A 26,289-nucleotide genomic window follows, 5' to 3' on the forward strand; every position below is an offset into this window, starting at 1 on the left:
TCTAGGCTGAAGCACATAATTGGCATGTATTTTAGGATTGCTGTTAAAGCTATAAAATAGATTTACTAGAGAAGGAATGGATCCAAAAACCCTTAAGGAAGGAATATATTATTTGTGTGACTCAGTGTTACAAATGGACTCATTTAATACTAAGGTCTTACTTACATTAAAACAAAAATCTGAAATAAATGTAAGGCTTCTTTGATTTAACTTCTTTAGCAAAAAGTTATCCTTAATCTGATTAAACACAAATTGCATATGGTATTATTGCATTTCTTATGCTATTATTTTCATTATTGTTATCAAAGATATGTTTTTATTAAATCATTTAAATTTAGATGAGAAGTTGCCAATGTGTAAACAAAATTCTATAAATATGTTCACCATGTTGTTGAGATCCATGGTGAGTCTGGTATTAAAACCCCAATTCTACAAACAGTTGTGCATGCATGATTTAGTGGGGAACCTTACACATGTGCAAGTAGGACATGCTTGAGCGTTTGCAGGGTGAGAGACAGCAAAGCGCATTATTCAAAGGATGTTTTAGAAACAGTGATATTTTGTTCTGAGTTTACAAGCAGGACAAATTTTGAAATTCAAGGAAAAGAGTTTGGTTTAAGAAAACTTTATTTTTAAATACTTGGAAAAAGATATTTACTGGTGAATTTATGCAAGATTTCTTTAAGAAAAAGAAAACTCTTTTTGGTTTTGAACCGAGATATATAAACAATCAAGTCTTAAATATATTAAAATGTGCATAAAAACTACTTTCAGTTATGATTTTGATTACTTGATTGCCACATAGTAAAAGCTTCTGTAGCTGATATTACTGTTGGACTTTGTGTGATGGCATTGAGGCATTTTTTCATCTATTAGCCATCCCAAGGGTTCTTTTCAGACAAAATGTTATGCATCAAGTCTTATTTGAGTGTAAGCCTATTGAATAGCATTCTTCTCTCTGCCAACTTGGCAGCAAGTTCTTGTGCTAATAAAAGAGGTTGCCCCAGATAGAGATCCCAGATGTGCCTGAACTACTTTTATTAGGACTATGGAGGGACTTAGTGTTTCCTTCTAACAATTTTCAAAAAAGTGTGGACTTGCCTTTATAATTGCCCAATGAATTGTATTACATCACTGGATTTTTTTTCCCTCCAATTGAATAAAATGTTAGATGTGTTAGCACGGAAATATTGATGTTCAAAGCAATTAATGCATTTTGCCATAATACAAATGATGATTTGACCCTACTGAGTTCTGTGAGAGGGGAGAATATTGCTGTGTAACCTTGAGTTAAGATACTTTCATTTCTTACATAAGTGTAACTAACAATAGATATTTCTCAGAACAGCAGCATACCTGTGGCATATGATGTACTTGACTGTAATGTGAATTATTTCTTGAAACTGTTGTGTAGAATTATAATTATTATTTTGCTTAGTGATAAAACCAATAAATGTAATGTTTGCCTGATGTGGGGCTATTGTGGGGCTGGAATTGCTCACATCAATATTTTTTTTTATATATATATATTTTTTGCTATATGGTAATTAGCATATATGGCTATATGTATATGGTAATTAGCATTTTAAAAAGAGGTTTTATTGCTAGAAATGTATTCTAAACTTCTCTGTACTGTTTACTTGAATGTGTTGGCTGCAGTTTTAAAACTGAAAGAAATAGGGTTCTCTAACTGAGATATTTTGTAAAATTTAGTTTTTAAACATACCGTTGCTATCCATAAATCATAACTAATAAGATGTTTGCAATCTTAAATCATAATCTTTATTTTACTTTCAAGACCATAAGCTTCATGTTGAAATTTGTATTGTTGTCAAAATGTGAAAAGAGAAAATAAGGTTTTAATTAGAATAATTCATTACTTGCTTTTACTGTTCATCTTATTATTAAATTATGAAAAATAAATGGTACTCTAATTTTTGTTCATATCTCTGCTTGATTTTTGTTATAACTGTGTCAGATATAAGAAGAGAAACACGTGATAGTATTCCATTTCAGATTTTCAAAAACAGGATTTGACTCAAAGACTCACATTAGTTTCAATGGTTTTTGGACCAGGCACAGGGTTAACAGCTTATTTTTCAAACAACTAAAAAGAGGTGTAAATGTCAAAGGTGATAGCTATACTGTGAGTTCCATAAACTACACAAAAAGTTACTACTAAAGCTCTATTTTTCTTGGTTTAACAGCTTCTATGAAAACAGTGTTAATAAGTATATCAGGAACAGTATATAATAATGAATCAGAGACGTAAAAAAACCCCTTTAAAACTCCTTTTATATAATAATTGGAAAGTTAAAAGTGACTTAAAATCCCTGACTTCTCATGCTGTGATGTAAATTGTATTTTTTTTTAGGTTCCAAATTCAAAGAGGGAAAACTGATCCAACCAGTTACAAGAGCCTGGGGGACTGTTTTAGGACTATTTTCCAACGAGAAGGGTAAGAGTATATGTTTTTAAAATTGTCAATTTTATGAGATCTTTCTTAATCACCCATTTTCCAGACATTAGATCCTCTTTATATTCCACTCTTTCTTTTTTTGCAATTGCCAGAATTTGACAAACATGTAGTCTTACATAATGAGCACAATTTGAAAAGTCTAATTAGTCTTAATTAGACTCACAATGTCAAATTTTGCTATTAAGGTATGTTAAAGATCAGAATGCACAGCTGTATAGAGACACTGTTGTAAACAGTGCTGCAGGACCAGGAGCAGGATGGCCACATCAGTGTATTTATGTATCTAGGCTCTTCTGTCTTCTTGTCCTGCTTTTCAGAACTAGCTCAGTCTGAGCTGTTACCAGATCAGTGGAGCACTTGTTTCCAAGCTCTGATAAACTGGCATTCCCAGTTACCTGCGTTAGACAATGTTTCCAGGATCTGTGTGAGCAAAATTCCACAGCTTTTCAGTTTGACAGAATTTGGAAAAAAGATTTATGGTCATTAGTTACCTGAATTGTACTGCCTTCAGAAGGTACTGCTACTGTAAGCCTGAGCTCCTCCAAAGGACTTGGGTTCTGATCCAGAAAGGCATTTAAATATAGGCTTAATTTTATGAGCAGTCCAGTTAAAGCCAGTGAATGTAATTGGACCAATCATATGCTTAAAGTTAAGCCTGTTATCCACAGGAGCTCTTTGGGAGCTAGCCTTTAATCAAGGTAACTCTAATTAGTAACTCCCAGATTTGAGTAGCTGGCAGGCTTTCCATAAACTTTGTAAATACAATAGCAACCCAATTTTTATCCATATATCACAGAATCACAGAATCAATTAGGTTGGAAAAGACCTCTGAGATCATCAAGTCCAACCTATAGGTCATCAAGTCCAACCTATATATTCATCAGAATGAAACTGTTCATGTATACAGTGGCATAGAAACTGAGTATGGAGGCTGCATAGGTGCAGTGAGGCACAGAATTCTTTTGTCCACAAGCTGTACTGGAATAACAGAGGTGAGGTGAGCAGTGAAAATTTATAACTAGGCCAGTTTTGTTTCTTGCAATGAGGCTTAGCTAAGCTAAGCTACTTATTACATAAGTACATACATATAGAACCAGATGGTTTGAAGTGACAAAGCAGGGAGATGCAGAGAAGTTTTGTTAAGGTGTTGAAAGAGGAAGGTGTCACGCCTGCCCTTACTAGTGGTAAATTCATTTTTGTTGAAAGGTTAATGATATGTATTATCACCATAAGGCATTAAAAAGCTTAAAAACTAAAAAGATTTCACAAACATGGTAATTTGTGGCTTCTGAGGTTTTCTAGGCTGAGTATATGTTAATTTTTATTACTTCTCAAAAAATTAAATTATTAATATTTACAATCATGTAAAAGTAACTTTAAACACAGAACCAGTTTCAATATTTGTCAGTAAGCATAAGAATAGTATTTATCTCTTCCAAACTCATTAGTATTTTTATTTTGTTGAACGACTCACCAAATGTAAAATTAAGGTCAAGTAGACATATCTGGAGAATGAGTCTAAATCAAGAGACAGTTTCCAAGTAAATTGATTGTTCATGGGTTTTCTTCCTGTAGAATTCTTATGCCCCAATACTGGAACTAAACCAGAATATTTTTTTTTAATATTTGTATCTATTCGTGAATCTCTGAGCAGGAAAAGGAGATGATAATATGAAAATATTACAAATTTAAATCACAATTTACCCGTGAATTGCACAAAATTTCTGTGTGGCTAGAGCTAATACAGAGTTTTACTTGCCTGTTTCAAAAGTAGTCAATACTGATCTAAATGAAAAGCAAATTTTATTATGACCAGTTTTTCTCCAGGAAGTAAGACAGAGTCCGAAAATCAGATTTAAACAGTCATCAATCGTAAGCACTAGGAAAAAAGAAGATGAAAAATCTTAGATAAAATATAATCTTAAATTTTTGTTAAAAATAAGAAAAGTAATCAGCTAATCCTGAAAAACCTACTTGACTCTGTGAGTCTTGCATTCCCGTCTACAGTTGTCTGGTTTTCTAGAGCATGGAAATTATGATAGTTGTGAAGGAACTGGGAGGTGACTGTGAATTGTTTTAGTTAGGGGAAAACTTGAGTCCTGATAACCCTTTCCTTGGGTGACCACAAAAATATGCAGAAGAGAGCACCAAGAAAGGGCTTCACATTTAGATACTAAGAAAACAAAATCAATTTATGGGGTATTCAGATTCAGTTGTGTAAATCTGTGAGAAGGAAATAAAAAATTAATTTATGTCCCATGTTTGTTTCATATTGGCAATATGAAATACCCCTGTTGGTGTGTGGTATTTTTAGACTGATTTTCTGAAATATCTAAATCAGTGTACACTGACTATAAAGAGTTTAGGCATCTTTCTCCAGCACTCCAAATTCCTTTCTGGCATATGTGATTCTATGTTAAATTGACAACCAAAAAAACCCTAATTAAATAAAGGAACACAGTAGGAAAAGAAGTGTTGCTAATGGCTTGCCCCTGAAAATGTTTACATTTGGAAATACTGCTTATGCTCATTCGTACTTATGTTTTTCAGTAGTAGCAACTACGGATGTCGGAGCCTGGTTCAAACAAGACCCTTTATAATGCCTTGATTTGTTGATCTTGTTGAGTTTGACTATGCAGCCCAGGAAGTACTTATTTTTATGAACATACATGCAAATGTTTCATGTGCTGCAATGCCTCTTACTGAAAATCAACCAGTAGTATGTTACTACAGTATCACAATAACAATCTGATGATTTTATGGAAAGCTTCTTCATCACAAATAATGCCCAGGATTCTTTAACCATCCCTCTGATTTTCTCCTCATTATGATGAAAAGAACAGAGCAAATATTTCCCATCTAACCACTAGCAGAATACTGTCCATTTCAAAGCATGAGAAGACTCCTTTATCTATACAAAACAGTCGAAATCTTCTAACCACAAAAAACCCACAGGAAAAAAAAGCCCTAAAAAACTCCCAAACCTTGACCAGCTCTTTAGATGAAATAAATTTTCTTCATGGGGAATTAAATTCTTCAAAGAAGGATCTATCTCCTGAACTCTTTTCGTGTCTTACAGGAAAATGGGAGCCACAAAACATAAAATTTAATTGAGACTCACTAAACGAAGGCTAAGTCAAGCAGAGCATTAAAGGTCACATAGTTTTCTATTAAAGGGAGGCAGCAGTGTTAACTTCAGGGCTTTTGCGAACTTGTTTTGGAAGTGTCCAGTTGCTGCTAATTGCACGGGGTCTGCAGCAGTGTGGATCCTCTCAGGTGATGAGCGGCCTCTGCTCAGCCGGATTTGCCAGGAGCCGTGCAGCCGCGGTGCTCCGATTTCACTTATGGGATGACGCATGAATTGACAGATCTTTGACAGTGAGGTAAACTCACCAGCATATCTGTTCATTGAGGAGTGACAGCTTTATAGCCAACATAAAAATAATCTGATGTTTATTGGGGAAAATGTTTGGATACAGGATTAATTTTTCATTCGTTTTAGATCCTACAAATAAGAGGTTAGGTTGTGTTAAATGACCGATTTTTATATAATTGAGATCTTTGCTGCTCTTGTATTCACTCACTTTTTCTTTCCTAGTCACTTAGGTTGGAATATGAAATGTAAGAATAAACCAATGTTCTAGCTGAATGTATATGTTGCATTTATATTAAAGACACGTGGTGTTGTGTCTCATATTAAGAATAGAAAATTATGCCCATCTGCACTGTCTTAATTTGGAGTTATAGCATTAAAATGATGGATGCTGTTATTTCAAGTCTGTAAACAACTTTGTTCTTATAAATTTGGATTTTCATGGGCTCATAATTTTAACAGTAAATGTTCTGGGTTATAGTTGGCTTTTTTGGTAGGCAGTCGGTCAAGAAACCTGTTACTTTCTCTTTCATTGTTAACTTGTCTGGAATAGAAAAGTTAGTAGTGTCCTGGATTCCAGCTTTATAATTCAACATTTGAATAAGTTACAGTTTAAAGTGCTTCTTAGGCTTTCTTAGAACTGGATGGTCCTGGGAAAGTGCAAAGCACAATTGTTGTTGATCATTTGAGATTTCATTACTTCTACTGAGTTATTTGATTGTTTAATTTGGTTTGGGAAGGAGCAATTACCTCCATATTTACACAGCCCCATGGCTTTATAACTATTTTTTGTTCTCAGCACCACCTTAGCAGTCTCTTGTACCTATAATTGTCTGTATGACCACACACACCTTTTTTTTTTTTTAATAAGCACCACCCTGACTCATACATTAGTGGGATTAGGTTATAAAGCTGCACAAAACTTGTCTCTCGATGGGTGGAGTAGGTGGGACAACAGCCAAGGCTAAATAGGAGCTGGATGAGTGCAGAGTCATCAGCAAACATGCAGAAGCTGGAGGGCTCTTGGTTTATGTGATATTAGTGATTGTTCATCAATTAAGGAATTTGCTAGTGCTCTCCTTTGTCCTGCCTCTATTCATCAACTCTCTGTCATGGTAACAAGTGCTTGAGAGACTGCAGCAGTGCTCTTGAGGCCTGGCACTCCCAGCTGGCTGCAGATAATATTCTGCTGCTTCTAAATACCAGCAGGTCAGGGAAGGAGACTGGCAGCCATGCAGGCAAGCACCGACCTCTGGCACTCACCAGCATCATCACTGCCCATTCCTGGGGCCCAGCTGTATGTGTGCTCTTCCAGCTGAGATGAGGAGACCTATCATAAGGCTGCCAAATAAGAGTTACACAATATACAAGTACTTGGCTATACTGCGCCTGAAACCTTCAAGGAAATTGCCAACCAGGGAAGTGTGACGTGGTCAGTCATGCCAAAAATTCCTTTTTCCCAGTGCACATTTATGGAGATTCATTTCCACTTACTAGAGACATCATGTGTTATCAACAGACCAGACTTTAGGCTCTGCTTTCGGTGTTCTGAGGCAAGCAGAAGTTGTAGATTAAAATGCTATTTCACGCACACACAGAGCTATCTGCCTCACTCCTTGGATTCTTGTTAGCACTTCAGACCAGGAGGAGCAGAAATGAGCTTGGACCCATGCTTGCTTCTACCTTCAAGAATCTTGTTTCTTAGTAGAGACCCACCTACACCGCCAGAGACTGTGATCTTGCCAACTGAAGTACAGGCACCTTTTCTCTTCTGCCTTCACTACAGGAACAGTAACTTCCACCTGAACACTGAGTCTGCTAGCACTTGTACTTCAAAAAAAATCTACATTTAGATCCATCTCTCTTCCAGTCCTACCAGCCTATCTCATACTACAAACCCATGGTACTTGTACCAGCCTTGCTAAAGTGAGATTGAAGGTGCAAAAATGACATTACCCCGCCAAAATGTAAATCTGTATATGTCCTGATGCATTCCCATAGTTCATAGTATATTGCTAATTTTTCTTCTTTTTATCTGTCATATTGTAGAACTATTCTATGTGTCACATTGGCATACTATGTCACTATGGCATACTATGTGTCACTCCTGCCATACTATTGTGTCTACTGCAGACTTCACTAAAAACCTGTGATTTAGAGCATCAGAAATCATTATCACATTCCTATGTGAAATAATATAATTTGAAACTTAAAGTGTCAATTATGCTTTATAATAAATTGTTGAATTGAGAACTGTAACTGAAATTATAAAGGATAGTGCAATGGCTTAAACTGTGAACCTGTGTGGAAGGTGTTTGCTTTCATGAATAAAAATTAAAGTCTTAGGGCTGAATTTTTGAACCCTTGCTATTGCTTTGCATATCTTTAAAGAAGAAATACTCAGTGTTAGAAAACCTAGTATTTGTGTATTGTCAGGGACTATGAGCTTGCAGCACCTAGGTGGGGCCGTGGCAAATTCTTGTAGTATATAATTAAATTTATCAACTTTTTAGTCAGTCAATTTACTTTTGAGCACAACGCTCCTCAGGAAGTGGCCTCATGCCTGTGAAGTTTGGAAGACAGGATTCACGTGTCCCTGAGAGAAATTGGTCTCACAGATCTACAGTAAAAAGAAAAATTATGCCTCAGCATAGACGAGGAGCCCCACAGTCAAAGAATTTCAGAATTTCTTCTGGTTGAGCCATGAAATTTAAATATTGAATAAAGTCATCATAAAGACCACTTTCAAGATTAGAGGAACACATAAAATTTGATTGACTGAATTTTCCTGATAATTTACTTTAAGATTTTGATTTGTATTATGCTCACAAGGTTTTAGATCAAATATGGCCCCAGAGAAGACATATTTTCTGTATCTGTATGAAGGTGATGTGCATTCTGCTTTCTTTTGTAAATAAACATTCACATTTGATAATGCAATTTTGTCTCTTTCCCAGTAAAGGTAGAAAAAATGTGAGGAAATTTTGATGCCTCATTATGTTTTAAAATGTGTGTGCATATGCGTATGGATGCCTACTTATAAAATGTTCATGCATTCTTAGTCTCTAAGATAAAATTAACCAGTGCCAACAATTAACAAATCAACAAATAATCCAGTGCCAGCAATCCAAAGTGGCTGGATGCTTTTGCAACACTAGTGAGTCACGAAACAAAGATGATATTTGTTCTTTTAACCTATAGGTCTCAAAACACTTCACAAAAGAAGCAAGTACCATTATCTCAAATATATAGATGGGGATATTGAGGTGTAAAGTGTCAGGGAGTCAAGTAGATCTGGACTAGAGCATGGACAGAGATGGTTCTTACAGAGCAGCCTGATACTATGTCATTTGTTTGCCCCATGGTAGCATGTTAATATCAAAGCTCTGAGGAACATGTGTTTTAGACAAAAAATTGCATTATTTGATACAGGCTTCTAATTCAGAAGAGGTCTGAAGACTTATTCAGCAGTCCATTTTGTGAAGGAGTTTTTCTGAGGGCATACATGGACGCAGTGGCAGGTTTAAGCCTGAAGCTGGATATCCTGACTGCAAGATATCCTGACTAGCTGCCTGTTCTGTCGACCACATTGTCTCCAGATAGTCAGCAGTTTTAGTGATGTTACTGTCATGAGGTTTTCATCATCCCATTCAAGCAGGAATTCTCTGTTCCTGACTGGAGGTTCCCTCCCCCCATCTTCATATGTTAACACTTGAAAACATAAAGAAATGGCTTTGGAATGTGAAAAACTTTATGTGTGTAGCTGTCTGAAATACAGTGAAGTTGTAGTGGTGTAACTAAGGGCAGCGTTTGACTAACCACATTTTTACTACTGATGGACACACATTTTGCTTGCAAAATTTAATCTAGTATATAAGGCAACACAGTAAACAAGGACACTTCTAAATAAGAGAATTGCTTCTGAGGCTCATGTACTTTAAAGATGAAACACATGCTTATTTATTTCCCATAGGAGCAAAACACTATAAAATCAAGTAAATCTTAAAAGTATCTTAGAAGGAAATAGGCCGGATGTTAACTGGCATTAGTTATCATTTGCTAAGGCCACTGCAGGTACACTCATTTACGTTGGGGGTCTGATCTTTATTTTTTAAAGGTACAAGTTGGAATTTTTTTCAAATATTTTCATAATCATGTTGTTTTAAAGATATGATTTCTCAAGTGTCTCTGTTTTCTACTACTATAACATAGTTAGAACTCATTGTAACATTAGTAATAGCTCCTTGGAATCAGATGACTGCATTATAAGATGCTCATACTTACAGTGGTAAAAAGGTACCTACAAGAATTGTTTGCAATCCATTTTTATCTATCTGTTCTAGTTAGTAAAAGATCAATGGAACTAAATTTTTTAATCCTTATGATTTTAACATTCAAGAATATTCATCATTTTGCCACATTAGGTTCCTGTTGGTTTCAAGCCTTATGTTTCAATAGATCAATGTGATAATTATGCTTATAATAAACCTCCTTTTAAGTCTAGTGTGCGGAAAATATCATACTGTTATTTATCATTAAATTATCTGAATGTGTTTATGTTCTCTGAATGCAAAGAATATATCCCAAATTTGGTAGCCCAGGATAATGGCCACAAATTTCTCCCACTTCAGTAACTTGTTCAGTATGAAAGGCTGCAGTATTTCATAGTGGTAAAGCAGATGTTTGTTCCTGGGACCCTGATGGAGACATTTCTGCCTGGCACCATTCACCTCAGTTCAGGCAGGGAAATGGTGCTGCATCTGAGCCCCGAAACCACAGTGCCTCCAAGCTGCTGAGCTGAGAGCCACCTAGAGTCAGAAAGCTGGGAAGAGCTTGTACATGCTGTGCCGAACGTCTTGCCCTTCTCCAGGGCTTCCTTGGCTTGCCCAGGGCCCTACAAAAATTTCAGCTAGTGAGAATCTCTTAGGTCAAGAACCGAGGCCCCTCTGAGTTTAATCACGGCCACGACTGTGTATCCGCTGAGCTAGGATTTCAGGAATTACTGTTAAGGCTAAGTGGCTAAATTAAGTTTAAGCCATACTTTTAGATCATGCTGCTTTTGGGGGATCTCTCCCTAAAAAACTTGTTTGTTCTGAAATGGTATCTCTTTAGTGCCATTAGAGTCTCCAAAACTGAAACCTGCATTTAAATGTGAGAAAGTGATTCAAGCCCTGACAGAGATGCAGGGGGCAGGTGGGGGTGGGGGTGGGAAGAGGGGGGTGCTGTGGTCTCTCAAATCTGAGTCGGGATAAGGCTGTTGTACTTAGCTACAGGTAAAGAAAAGGATCTGAAATCTATCTGAAATCTCTTTCTTACCAAAGGAAATAGCTCTGAAATCTGATGATGACATTGTCAGTAGTTAGCTGTCAGAATTAACTATTTATCAGTTATGTAAATCTAGCTATTACATATAACGTTTCATAAACATAGTAGCAGAGGCATCATGAGGTGCAAAATTAATTGCAGTTATGTGTTGTGCTTCTTTAAAAGGCAATGGTTATTTACTTCTCTGTAGTTTGGGTTTCTGGTAGCCATTATTTGTTAACCTTTCCTTTAAAATAAAAATTCCACTGTATCAAGGAAAAAAACAGTGACCAGAGAAGAGATAAATCAGTTTTATGTCCTTAGAACAGCTGACTTCACACTTTTATTACATTGTTTGAAATAGCATCTTTTCATCTGGAAGGAATCAGTTTAAAATGTGATTGTCAACACAAGAAAACCAGTTTTCTGTTTAAAATGGCTGCTCATGAAGCTTAGAACTATGCTTTTGCCAGGATTTTCTTTACAGACATTAGTTACTAGAACCAGGAGATTTTAGATGGGATGTTCACAGGAAATACCTGGCAGACAGCATAAAATGCAAAGTAAAGCATTTTTATTTTAGCCATAGAAAGCATACCTGTGAAGACGAGCAACAGTGTTTTAGGTCAAAAGCTTTGTTTCTCAAATAGAAGTTTCTAAGTTGTAGTTTGAAATGAGCAAGAGAAAAAATCCTCATCAGTTTTTTCATGTCTTGATTTAACTAACCAAACAACATACATTTAGTATATTTCTTAGACTATATTTCATAGTTATTTGTAATGACACTATTATACCTCTCTCTAATCTGCATGTTTTTGTCTCATCTAATTTCATTTCTTCACTAGTTAAATCTGAAAACACAGTTTTGTCTCTTTTATGCCAATTCTTTTAATTACAATAGTCCTCAGTTGTTTATTTATATGCAATTTAGTTCGACTTGAACATCTAAAATTTTTAAATCTCTAAAAAATGCAGATGAAGATTCTATGCAAAGTCAGCTATTGTATTCAGTAACAAAACATTTTCACTTTAGAAATGATTGAGCTTTACATTATATACATTAGCTCATTGTTTTAGCTGTAAATTACAAAGATGTAGTGAGACTATGACCAGCTATTAGAATAGGTAGAATTTTTTCAGTTCTCATAATTTTCTTGTTTTCAGGGTAAGTTAATTTAAGTTAATAGTAAAACTATTGCTTATAATACTTTAACTAAAAAATTTTTATTATACCATACTTCAAAAGTAGGCGGCTTCAATTTTTTTTCCTAATAAATTACTTTGTTGTGTTTTTTTTTTTAGTGTTGGAAGACAATTAGTATTATATAAGAAACTTCTAAAATACATCTTTGTTAGGAAGGCAGTCTTTCCCAGACAGAATTCTTTTTGTTGAATCATAGAGCTGCCCTTGCAGCAGTAACTACTAGGTAAGCTGGTCATTCATCTCTAACACCATCACCCTCTTCTCTTTGCAATGCTCCTTACCCAAGCTGAAGTCTTCCTGTATATCATGCTTTACATTCTGAAAGAAATTTAGTAATCCAGATGTTGAGAAATGTAGTAATCCTATACTTGACCACGGAGAAGAAAATATTCCTCCAAAGCAATGAGTCAACTCAAAATAAAAAGGCAATATAAATTGCTATGAATATTTGACACTTATGTTGATTTTCCATGGAATGTATCTTAAATAAAACAAGATAAAATGGAATTAGCATGGGGTATGGAAATATTTTAGAAGACTGTGTTTCTGTATAGTGCTAACTCATAGTTCAGGGTACATTGCATTCCATATGATTCAGAGAATCAAACTGTGAAAAATAGTCTATTTTGCTTGTTATGCTATTTGCCTCTTCAGAGAAAATAGAATTCTCTGAGGTTGGTTTCTTAGTTTTCATGTTCTTTGCTTACGCAACTTTACTTACAGTATGCTGTGATTTTTTTACCCTATAAATATCAGTACTAACTTTAATGCAGTAAAAATAGTTTTATTTAATTTTAAAAATGTCTACATCAAGTGTAGTGCATGTATAACACGCTGTGTCTCCTTCCAGGAATGCGTGCATACAGGCATGAATAAAGTGCACCATTGCATTCTGTCTATCCAGTGCAGAAAGCTGCTTTCACAGTAAGCCAGCAGGAACTTCATAGTGAATTTCTGAAGGCTTTGTGAAACATATGAGGCAGTAACTCTAACTGAAGCATTGGCTCCAGTTATGAATACAAGATCAATTTGCGTGCTTTTTTTTTGCAGCTTACCTTCAGTGTTTGTGTATTTTCGTGTATTTTAGCTTTGCCTGAACTTGCGTATATGCTCTTTTGTAGCTGGCTATCATACACTGGGTGTCCCAAGTACAGAATTATTTTTTAGGGCTTATTTTAATCTGATAAATGGAATTTTCCATAATAAGTAAACACCTCTACATCATAGGAATTTGGTAGCCAAACCCAATACATTTCTGTGCTGTTCTTTGTAGCAGTTGAACTCTATGGCAGGGACAAATGCTTCTTCAGTATTGATGCATCCTAATCTTGGTAGAGGCTCAGATCACTTGCCATTAAAACATTTCTTAATGAAATTCATTTTTTTCCTAATTTGAATACCACATGAATTAATTTTATATCCTGACTTAACAAAAGTCTAATTTTGATAAATGTATCTTCTTTAATTTGCAAAACCCCATTTCATAACAAATTATACATTCCACTTATGTCTTAATTCAACTATTTTTTAGTATAAAATACTTTACAACATCAAAAACATCATAGGTATTTTAAGAGGTCTTTTATACCACTTTTATTTGGAAATATCATCTATCTCCAGTCTGAATTACTATTTAGTATATAGGTAATATTTATTCTTTTTATTGCCACTGTCATTTAGAAGCCTAAATTTGGCCTAAATGTCATGGATAAAACTGAAATACTAAATAATTAGCATTTCAGACTTTGTTTTAGTATATTCTTATGTCATATGCCTCTGTATTTGAAAATTCAAAATAGAATACTTGCATAATGTTCACATTTTCTTACACTTATTGGGTTACAACACGTTAAAGTATTTAATCTCATTTTTTTGTATTTTCTTAATAAATAGGTAATTTAATTTAAGTATCAAAACTAATTTAGATTTTCTGTAGGAAATATGTAAAAAGCAACTCAAAATTTTCAGCTACATTTTAAAAACTACCATGCAAATGAAATATATTTTCACAATTTTGGGAATAATAAAATGTCTCCAGGAGCTCATGTTAATAGGTACAAATAATTAGTAATTTTTCAAACCTGTAATATAACAACAAGAAAAATAACAGTATGTTTTAACAAATAGCAATTTTCATGGACTTTCTCCAAAATTTTATAATTGTAATTTTATATAGAGTTACATTAAAAAAAAGAGGGGGAAAGCAATTTAATGTATTCCTGAGAAAAATTATACCGGTGTAAAAGGTGAAAAATTGACTAGTGAGCAATTTAATACAAGGAAAGTTAGCTGACATTGCAAAATGCTAGGAATCAGTGGCAAGAAAGTTTTCCTCAGTATCCTGTTTGGGAAAATGCAGTTTTCGAAGTAGATCTTTCTAAGTTACCATTAGGGAATGCTTGGAATTTTGTCTTTCTACCAAAAAGGATTGTTTTTCCCTTGATTGTCATCAGTTTGCTAGGTTGTCCTGCTATTTAAGCTATTAACGACTGGTGTGCTGCTTGGTCTCAGGTGATCCATAAAAAGGAATGAAGCCTTGGGAAGGTAAACCATCACCAGACTGGCTCGGTGTATCAGCCTTCCATGACGGAAGCTCTTTGTTGAGAATTGTTGGCAATTCCAGCAGTTTCCAACTGAAGATAAGAACCAGCGTTCTTGGATAATGCCCTCGATCACACACCTGATGACAGACTCCTGCATGCAAGTTTTTTCAGGTGCTATGTTTGCTCAGTAATCCTTCAGTGCCAATCTTTTCTAAATGGTGAGCAGGCCCCGTCAGTAATGGACATCAGCCATTAGGCTTGTAATATTTGTCATATATCAGGTTACGGCTTTGTTACTGCAGTGTGATGAATGGATGCTGTTATGCTCAAAGAAAATAAAGAAGTGCTATAAATTTAGCAGTCAGTACTAAATGAGTTGTTACTTTAGGGGCCTTATTCACATCCTTCTGAAGTCAGTGGAAAGTATTCTGTTCACTAAAGCCTTTATATCAGGCCTTAAATTTTCTTTCTCTTTTAAGGAACAGAACTCAGGGCTGCCATTAAAATACAGTTTCTCCTTACTCACTATATGCAAGTTTACACCTAAATAGTAATTTTAGTGTAACTCTTACTTTATGTCTTAAGGTTTATTTTCTGTGCAAGTGTTTTGATTAAACGTGGAAACAGAGAGATAACCACAGAACTTGACAGGTCACTCATGAACTAATCAGAAATGGAATTGAGGAGTACAAAAAGTCATGCAGTATTTCTTACAGATTTTTTTTTTCAGTATTCCAGGAATTCCTATGCCAGATTTGAAAGTCTGTGCTCTGATTTTATGCTTTCTTTACTTGTTGGCATTATTCTGGAAGATGTACTGAGAAAAGATAGGGTTAAAAAATTATCGAGGAAATTAGAACCTGCCCTGGCCAAAGTCTGAATTGTGTTTCATGCTGTTTGCAAATTTTTGGGGAAGTTCAGATAATACCCAAGGAATTTCTAATTCATTAAAATAATTTCTGGTGGCATAAAGATGATTAATTTCCTTTTTATATTCCAGGATATAAGTAAACCTAGTACATATGAAAAGTAAGGTACAGTTTTAAGCCATGCAGGTGTTACCCTTTGTATGTTACTACCCTTGTGTGGACAACGGTTTGAGTCGGGGGGGGGGGGCACTAAAATATTGCTTCTAACCATGTCCATAAAAATTCTGCATTTAGTTACTAGCTAGAATGTTTGCTATAGCAACTCCAGTTTCAAATGACCTAATAGATATCCTGCTACTGGGACGTGGACTACCATTTTATCATAATACAGATGGTAATATGTGTTGCTAAAATGTTTATGCTTATTTTTAAATTATAATTGATCCTTTCAAGTTCAACCTGTAATTGCTATACAACCCTCATTTTCATACTCTAGCTAGTGATAGTATATAAAAATTTACTCCTTCCCATTGTTTTGTAAATGTGAGTGCCCTCCTCACAAAGATCCTCCAGGATCTTTGACCAGTACAATCTGCCACTGCTTACCTACTCCTTAGAACCTTCCTTAATGCCTTCTGTGTCAGGTAAGTAATTTCATTCAAAATGAAGCTCATATTGCCTTCCAGAGCATAGCATGTAAATTTGCTTCTGTCCTGCTGTGTGATCGTTATATATGGTCTACAGTGCCGTAGGCTCTATATAAACAGTACACTTTTTCCACATTCATTAGTGACCTGCAAGTTCTTCTGTGCTACCTTTCTGAGGTTTTTCTGGCATATTACCTAAGTCTGGGTTTAAGACAACATATTAAATTACACACTTCTTAATTTTACAATTGCCCTAAGTTTTAAGATATCCAGCATGAGAAGCAGAATTTAGACACCTGTAATTCTGTCATGTAAATAATATGTATTTATTGTGCCAACAGATGTCTAACAGGCATTTCTACAAGTCTACATGGGAATTGTATCAAATACAAATTCAGAGAAAACTGTGTAGAAAGTACCTAAAATATATGGGCTAGTCACCCATATATTTTTTGTAATTTTTTTTTAATGCAATTCTTTTTGTTTGTGAAAGGTCTTGTTCTTAGATAGAGTTTTCATTGTCATACAAAAAGTTGCAGACAGCAATGGTGAAAAGTGAGGATGCCTGATAGCCTTCCAACTAGCCTTGGCTGTCTACATTTCCTACCTTAACCGATGCATAACCAAAGCTTCTGCTTCTGTGATTCATATGAGACCACTTTATAAACACCTGTGAATAGAAATTCTCTCACAGGAAGAAGTTAATTAAAAAGCACTTATATAAGTATATGTGTAACTACAATAGAAACATCTAAATGATACTACTTGCCCATCATAGAAAAACAGATGAACTAAGAATTCTGTTAGCCCTCAGGGTTTGCTACTGACTTCATATATTTGCCTGACAGTACTTCATCAGAAAAGAAACTAAACTAAGCACCTATTTGTATTTAGCAGAACTTTGAAATAACCCTTAAACATGTGGTACAAAATCTGCTTTGTCCTTAGAGCCAACCACAGGGTTTGCTTAGCAGCCTACAAAGATAATCATCCTATCCAAAAGACACTTAAACAATAAAGCTGGCCAAAGTGCTGCAGGGAGGAAGATGTGGTCAGAGCACCACTGTGCATATCCACATATCTCAAGAAAGTCCTACCAGGATAGACCCTGGGACAAAGGGCAACGTGTTGCAACCTAGAGTATGGACAAGGTTCCACAACTGGGAAACTGCAAGAACAGCTATTGTAAAGCTACAGTAAGAATTGCTTATGAATAAAGCTGCTTATAAAACCAGTCCTGCACAGATACATTTCACTTAAACCAGAAAATCTGTACCAATAGTTTCAGTGCTGTGAAAACCAATGTGTTCCATTAACAAGCTATAAGCTACTATTTTTCCAAACTGTGATTATGCTTTTAATTGAGAAAAACAGAGTTAATGCAAATAAACTGCTCTCTTTGGACCATAACAGCAAGCTTGGATTAGATACCAATGGGACAAAAAAAAGCCATGTCCAGAAAAAGATATTATCACCTAAGTCTAAAACTCTTATTGTAAAAGAAAGCTCATGCAGTTGCCAGGTGGAGAGAGCTGGTAGGCTCAATCCACTTCTAGGCATTTCCAGACCTTGCCTAAAACACACGATATGATTAGGCTCCTCATAAAGTACATTTGTGTCTGCTACCTTTTTTGAGAAATAATAGCCTTTGAAATATATTTTCCTTTATACAATAGCTTAAAGGGCTTGACCAGAAACTGAAGATTCTTACTCCTTCCGAAAACAGAGGAATCAGACCATTAGCTCCCACTTGCTGGAGTGTGGTCTAACTACCATTTTAAAGCCTTTTTTGGTAACCATAGATGAAGGAGAGTAAAGATGGAAATACTAATTTTATGCTTCTGTTGCAACTTGGTACTTCAAAATGTATCCATAGAGAGTATGGCCTGTGACTCAGTGATAGTGAATCTGGATAGAGTCACAGCTTCTAATTCTTTTCCCTAAACTCTTTATGACAATAAATTTATTTAAAAAAAAAAAAGAAACAAAACAAAACAAAACCAACCAAGAACACAACCAAAAGAAAAACCCCTCAAAGAAACCCTTGCAGATGTGGGAGAAGGTAACTGAACCTGACTTTCTGGTTAAGAGAAGTGACCAATTCTTCCTACCATTTCCCCTGCAAAATAATTGATGTTTATCTTCTTGACTGTTTTTGAGGGGTGATGATGAACCGTGGATCATAAATGAAAGAAGTGCTCCTCACTGCACCAATTACACAACAATAAGAGGTGTGATACGAAAGCTTCTGAAATTGCCACAGTAAAGTGGCTGCTCCGCAGAGCAAATCTGAGTCTTGCAATACCCCATGCTGGGAAGCATATTCTTTGCAGCACCATCTGTGCTCATGAAACCCAGTTGTCCCCTGATTGAATTAGCTGTCGAAGTCTGAAGTCTGTTGGCTTGAGCCTGTAGAGTTTCGTCAACCTGTTTCTCACCAAGCATAGCAACATAATAGTTGTCTGGGGCCACACTAGCTTCAGTTACTGCATCCTGAACCAGACATTCAGTTCTCACTTCTCTATCAACAACCTCCCTGAGAGGAAGCATAGTCTAACCACCCTTTTGCAGCCCTTTTTGGTAGCCATAGAGGAGGGAGAGTAGAGATGAGCTCCCTGGGATATTGGTCACTAAACCCTCAAGCTAATAACTATCTCCATTCTTTATTGGACATGGGTGGGAATATAGTTATCAAAGATGAGGAAAGGCTGAGGTATTTAACACCTTCTTTACCTCAGTTTTCAGCAGTAAGACAGGTTGTCCTGGGGACAGCTGGCTTCTGGAGCTTGTAGAAAGAAATAAGACTCTGAATAGCCCCCCTGTAATCCAGGAGAAAAAGTTAGCGACCTGCTGAGCCACTTGGATCCCCACAAGTCTATGGGACCAGATGGGATCCACCCAAGGGTGATGAGGGAGCTGGTGGAAGAGCTCCCCAAGCTGCTCTCCATCATCTGCCGACAGTCCTGGCTCACTGGGGAGGTCCCAGATGATTGGAAGTTGGCGAATGTCACACCCATCCACAAAAAGGGCCAGGAGGAGGACCCGGGAAACTACAGGCCCATCAACCTTACCTCAGTGCCTGGCAAGGTTATGGAGCAGATCATCCTCGGTGTAATCACACAGCACCTACAGGAGGGACAAGGGATTAGACCCAGCCAGCATGGGTTTAGAAAGGGTAGGTCCTGTCTGACCAACTTGATCTCCTTTTATGATCAGGTGACCCGCCTGGAGGATGAGGGGAAGGCTGTGGATGTGGTCTACCTGGACTGCAGCAAAGCCTTTGACACCATCTCCCACAGCATACTCCTGAAAAAGCTGGCAGCCCTTGGCTTGGACAGGGGCACTTTGTGCTGGGTTAGGAACTGGCTGGATGACCGGGCCCAGAGAGTGGTGGTGAACGGTGCTGCATCCAGTTGGCAGCCATTCACTAGTGGTGTCCCCCAGGGATCATTGTTGGGCCCAGTTCTGTTGAATGTCTTTATTGATGATCTGGATGAGTCCACCATTAGCAAATTTGCAGATGACACCAAGCTGGGGGGGAGTGTCGGTCAGCTGGAAGGCAGGAGGGCTCTACAGAGGGACCTGGACAGGCTGGAGAGTTGGGCTGATTCCAACAAGATGAGGTTCAACAAGGCCAAGTGCTGGGTCCTCCACTTTGGCCACAACAACCCCCTGCAGTGCTACAGGCTGGGCACAGAGTGGCTGGAGAGCAGCCAGGTAGAAATAGACCTGGGAGTTTGGATTGACAGGAAGCTGAACATGAGCCAGCAGTGTGCCCAGGTGGCCAAAAAGGCCAATGGCGTCCTGGTCTGTATCAGGAACAGTGTGGCCAACAGGTCTAAGGAAGTGATTCTTGCCCTGTACTCAGCACTGGTGAGGCCACACCTTGAGTACTGTGTCCAGTTCTGGGCCCCTCAGTTAAGGAAGGATATTGAGGTGCTGGAGCAGGTCCAGAACGAGGCTGGTGAAGGGACTGGAGCACAAGTCCTATGAGGAGAGGCTGAGGGAGCTGGGGTTGTTCAGCCTGGAGAAGAGGAGGCTCAGGGGAGACCTCATCACTCTCTACAACTCCCTGAAAGGAGATTGTAGCCAGCTGGTGTTGGTCTGTTCTCCCAGGCACCTATCAGCAAGACAAGAGGGCATGATCTTAAGCTCTACCAGGGCACGTTTAGGTTGGATATTAGGAAGAAATTCTTTACGGAGAGGGTAATCAGGCATTGGAATGGGCTGCCCAGGGAAGTGGTGGATTCTCCGTCCCTGAAAGTTTTTTAGATGAGACTGGATGTGGCACTTAGTGCCATGGTCTAGTAACCATTGTGGTAGTGGATCAAGGGTTGGACTTGATCTCAGAGGTCCCTTCCAACCCAGCTGATTCTATGATTCTGATTCTAAGCATGTCTACCTAAAGCCATATAGATCAAGTGTTGTGATCAGAAAGTTGGTAGGATGTCTTGCCACAGGCCTTCTGTTCTAAGCATATTCTGATATATTCTCCTATTAAAAGTTTTAACCTTGAACTCAGGGTCTCTATAGCTGAATAATGAAGCACATCAAGTTTGCAGCGCAACTCAGTGCATCAAGTTTGTACATGCTGAAGCGGGTGTCCCAGAGTAGCTGAACTTGAGAGGGGAGAGTCCTGGAAACTGACACTGTGGAGCAGCAGAAGCTGGTGGTGGAGACTGCAGCACTGGGGGGAGTATTTACAGCTGCTGAAGAGGAATTTCTTGTTTTGCTGGGAAAGAAAACTTACTGTAAAAAGCAGATACGCACTGCAGGGTCATAGAATCATAGAATCAACCGGGTTAGAAAAGACCTCCGAGATCATCAAGTCCAACCCTTGATCCACTACCACAATGGTTACCAGACCATGGCACTAAATGCCACATCCAGTCTCATCTTAAAAACCTCCAGGGACGGAGAATCCACCACCTCCCTGGGCAGCCCATTCCAGTGTCTGATCATTCTCTCTGTAAAAAATTTCTTCCTAATATCCAACCTAAACCTCCCCTGGCACAGCTTAAGACCGTGCCCTCTTGTCCTTGTCAGCACTGAATGCAGAAGTAAAGAATGGTGCTTCTTAGTAAGTTTTTATAGATGTTACTGAGGCAGGGCAGCAGCATCTCTGCTTATTTTACTAGTGCATGAATGCAGCCTGGTATGGTCTTGGAAGGATACTTATGGAGCTTTAGTTCTCCATTATCATCCCTTGTGGCCATGCTGCCTCTTGTGCAGCTTAACAGGCACATTCCACTACAGCATAACTTGACCTGATTTCACCAGGTATGTATCTGCTATTACACCTTTGCTGAGGTGCATAGTATGTCTCTACAAAAACATTAACCTAATATTTTATAGTTCTGAAATCAAGAAACAATTAGTCATTCAGCTTTCACTGAAGTTAGGCTCAGAGGCATCTGTTTTGGAGTCTTGTAGGCACTGAGTAGTAAACTGGAATAAAAAAAGGTTATTCTAGTTAATTTCTGTTTCCTGTTTTTTTGTGTTTGACCTGACTTAGGGAGAACAATTAAATTTAAAACAGACATTTATGATAGAGTTGATCTAACTATAACTACATTTTGGAGCAGTTTGGTCTTTCTTCTACCATAACTTTCTTATATTTGTATTTCATTATTGGAAAAAGGACTTCAAACATGTTTGATAAGACCATGATCATTAGTGCCTTGAGTTCTCATTGTAAAAGCATTCAATTTATGAAAAAAAAGATATAGAAAACAGTAAACATTTCTTTAGTTGTTTATTTATGCATTTTTCACTGGAAGCTAACCACAATCTTTTTCCAAAAATATTTTACTCTGAGTTTCATTTATTTAGCTCTAGAATTTCCTTAGACATCTCAGTTTTGAACCAGGTGTTTAACTTAGACCATGTATTTCTAGGGGTAACTAAATCAGTTACCGAAGAATAACTGGAATTTTAGCATGACTATTGAAAAAAAAAAAGATTGCTGATTCCTGTGGAAAGGGAACTTATGCACAAAAGTCAAATTCTGAGAGCTGGTAACAAATGAGGATCGAGGACAAGCTTCACCTAGAAGCCAATACAATATTTATAAAAATTTCATTCCATTATTAACCGCATTAAAGCACTATTTTTATTCTAATTAAATATATAATTTTCCTTTTAAAATGCAGCAAATATTGTTCTTTGTGATCTTGTTTTGTAATGTCATTGTGTTCCCACACAATTCCTCCCACTGAAAGAATATATATTTTACTGTAAAGAGATCAACTATCATTGCTTATGGAATTATGAACTTCTCACTGTTCTTATTAGTCATTCTTAAAACAGGATGCTCTGAACAGACAACAAAAGGATATGCAGGAGATACAGCTTCTCATTCACAGGTCAAACATTCCTTCTGAAACCCCAAAAAAGGAATATTCCTTTAAATATTCCTGGTAGTCTAGGAGTGAGTCACTGTAAATCTCAGACTTCAACAACTGGAATAGAAAGAGTCCTGAGGTCACACCTGAAACAGAATTTTAGGGAGTAACATATTGCATTACGAAATGAGTCACGAGGCCAGCTGTGTTTATATATATTGTGCAATTAAAAGTTGGTGATCTTTCTCCTGATAACAATGGGGTATGCTGTACTCTGAATTCACAAGTCACATGGAGAAAAATCCAGTGCTTGGCCCTTATCCAAAAATGACAAGGACAAGTACATGAGCAAGTGGTGATTTGTCTTGCTCAGTCTCTGAAAGATTCTTTCTTTTTTTGAGTTCTGTTATTTACAAAGTAATACAAATGTTAGGCAATAATCAAGCATAGAGAGCTGACTGTAGTAATATAGCATTGACGGACTGGAAACCAGATGGTCTGTCAGATAATGAAGTATTATCTGGCAAGAGATTGTTTCTGAAAGCCAACATCCTCACCTATTTAGCACTCTGGAATGTCGACATATCGGTTACCACATTCATGAGATGGTATGTGTTGTACTTTAGAAACCTCCCTAGAAGAGGCTTTTTAATTCAAAATTACTGCCTGATGAGAGGGTAGAGGTGCCATTATTGTAGCACAGCTGGATGAGTATAATACATAGCAAGATGTGAACCATACATCAAAACTCAGAGTTAAAGAGGAAAACATAATAGGCTACATCCTGATTTTTGTCTAACCAAAACCATAGTTTCATGAATGTTTTAAACCAACACTCACCAGAAGAAGCAGTGGTGTATGCTGCATGCCCAGAGCTGTGTGTTCCTGCTTTTGTGCCACACTCTCATTTGTGCCAGCATATGCACTTCTGCACCTCGTCAGAAGTCTTAAATGTTGGGAAAATGATCAGGCCATTAAAAAATAAATGTATTGGTAATCTGGAAGGGTTCCCCTTATCTGGTTCATCATGTCGCACAAAATTCTGCCAGGAGAATTGACAGGGTAGTGTGAAGGCAGGACAGAGCAATTGGGAAAGGAAGATGAGGAAGGTGGGATAATTTCCTCTTTGACAGCAGTGCTAGTTTATCCCAAATGTGGGTGAAACCAGAATTCAAGAATAGCCAGAGCTGTTGGAGGTAAACATAAATCGCAGATGCTGCAGCTGCCACCTGGGAAGACAGAACAGAGAACACAAAAGGCGAAGGCAGCTGACTAGAGGACGGGTGGGTGCAGTGCCCAGGGTTTGGAGATACTTCATGGACTCCAAAATGTCTCACCGTGGCTGTAATTATAGCATAAGTTGGAGTGCAAAATGAAGAAAAACAACATGAAGTAGATTAAGTGGTTTATTTAGAAGATGGTAGAGAACTGGTAAGGCTATTATCAGTAAGACTGTAGTTTACAACTTCAGCTTTAATTCCACAAGCCATTTTCATTACTTTCATGATTACCCAACTGAAAACTAGCTGGCCCCATGATATTAGCTCTTTAATATTTTCATAAGCCATTTTCTGTAATCAAGACTAGGAAGTCCTTTGCTAATATGAAGGAGGAAAAGTGGCACATGTTACTATTGGATGGAAAGAAAATAGTTATATAATCTGTTGCAGTATGTAATAAATAACTGATAACTACTCTTAAGAGTATATACATTTTCCCATCGTTGATGGCATTATTCATTAACAACACCTAAAAAAAAATTTGCCTAGATAACATAAATCAGATAAGAGGACTTCACCTTCCATGATTTCAGTGCTATAGTATTCAATACTGATTATATAAATAATTTCTTGAAAAAGTCTGTCTCACTCAACAAACCAACATAGAGAATGGAGCTTGAAATGGACTAAATTGGATTTGTGGAATCACTGGACCCAGTTTTCTTTGGAGGGTGACTTTTCTGGCAGCAGGGTGAATTTTCTATCTGCCAAGTAGATGACAGAATTCAAAATTTCCCTGAAGTGAAATTAATACTTTCATGCACTTTAAATATGTATGCTGAAACATTATCAGTTAAAGTATCTTTTTCTCAAGCTTGGTTTGGGAATGCTTCAAAGCCATAGTTATCTCTAGAATTAAATGCATAATTCATTCCAACCCTTAACATTTTTGAATCAAGTAAAGAACAAAAATTAAGAATTTAAGTAAAAAAAAAAATTTAAAAAAAGAGCTACATGCAGAAAGTAGACATTAAAATAAGCATTTAAAATCAGTATTGTGTTTTATTCCCTGTGAACTTTATGAAGTTGGTAATTGTTTCAATAGGCACAAAAACTGGTGGAGCAGTAAGTGAGAACAGATTAGTGTTTTAGAATAAGACCCAATTTTCATGGTCACTATGTATTTTCATATGACCAAATACAAAGTAATTCAAGGGGGTATCAAAATTGAGATTATACTTGCTATATCAACAATGCAGACAACATTGTCTGAGGAAGCAGTAACACTGAAAGAATTAATTTTTGAAGGTAGTTACGTAACAGAAACTCATAGAACTGTACCATAGAAAAAAAGATCATGCAGTCCTAAATCATGAAGAAAGAAAAATACTGTGTGCAACTAAGGAATAGCAAGGAAGTACAGAATTTTACCTCTCTATATAACTTTGGTAGCACAACTGATAAAATACTGAATTAAATCAACACTGCAAAGAGAATGTAGAAATACTGAAGAAATTTGAGAGGTCTACAAAACTGGACTGGGAGGAAGATAGACCTTGTGTCATAAAATAAAAGCGGCTAAGTTTTTCTGTTCATGAAAGACTATATTGAAAAGTTACTTGATTGCTATGTATAGAAATATTTTTCACCTCTGGAAAAATTTTCTGGCACCTGGGAGTTCACAGGCTTTCAGCCTTGCTTGCCACAACAAGTACCTGGGATCTGATGTTAAGCAAATGCAGCCTTCAAACACAGTTTTCTCTCAATGTCGAAAAACCCTGCAACAATCATTTGGAGGACTTCTTCTGGAAGGCCATTACTTAAGGCTTTCCAAATATTATTTTATGTAGTTTCTAGATGAAAACTTATATAAGTAATGTGATGAATCCTAAGGGGTCCCTTCTGAGTTTGCACTCTAGTCTCATAACTCATCCCCTGTCTTGTATTAAGCTTTGAGAACAGGAAATCTTGCACTGCCCTGAAACTACCATAACACTTGGACGTTTGCATTACAGTAATGACTGTACTTACGTCATGTTTCAGAGCTTCAGCAAGTCACTGTCAGGGATCAAGAGGGATTATTTTTTCTTAATGCACAATTGACTAGAAGCATGATAGAGAGGGGTTTTTTTCCTTCCTTTTAAGCATGATTAGATACAGATGAAGATGTGATAGCATGGATTAGTCTTTCGACATAAGAAGGAAATCCATTTGGAGAGAGGGGGATTGGTTTATTGTTGGAGGCTCAGAGTTTTACCTATTTACAGTCTGGGGGTAAGGAAGGAATTTCTGCCTCAGTCTGGTAG

At 37.0% G+C, this 26,289-nt stretch overlaps 1 protein-coding gene across 6 annotated transcripts in view; it reads left to right on the forward strand.

Moving 5' to 3' along the window:
- Positions 1-26,289, forward strand: part of SLC25A21 (solute carrier family 25 member 21) — a 252,255-nt gene that overhangs the window by 182,251 nt on the left and 43,715 nt on the right. For all 6 annotated transcript variants that reach the window (XM_051806527.1, XM_051806526.1, XM_051806529.1 and 3 more), the window contains one exon: positions 2,375-2,458. In XM_051806527.1, coding sequence (XP_051662487.1) covers positions 2,375-2,458 — 84 coding nt within the window. The remainder of the gene's footprint in view (positions 1-2,374; positions 2,459-26,289) is intronic.

This window comes from Manacus candei, unplaced genomic scaffold (assembly GCF_025592945.1).
Source record: "Manacus candei isolate 608988 ecotype Guabito, Panama unplaced genomic scaffold, ASM2559294v1 h1tg000067l, whole genome shotgun sequence".
Taxonomy (NCBI): Eukaryota; Metazoa; Chordata; class Aves; order Passeriformes; family Pipridae; genus Manacus; species Manacus candei.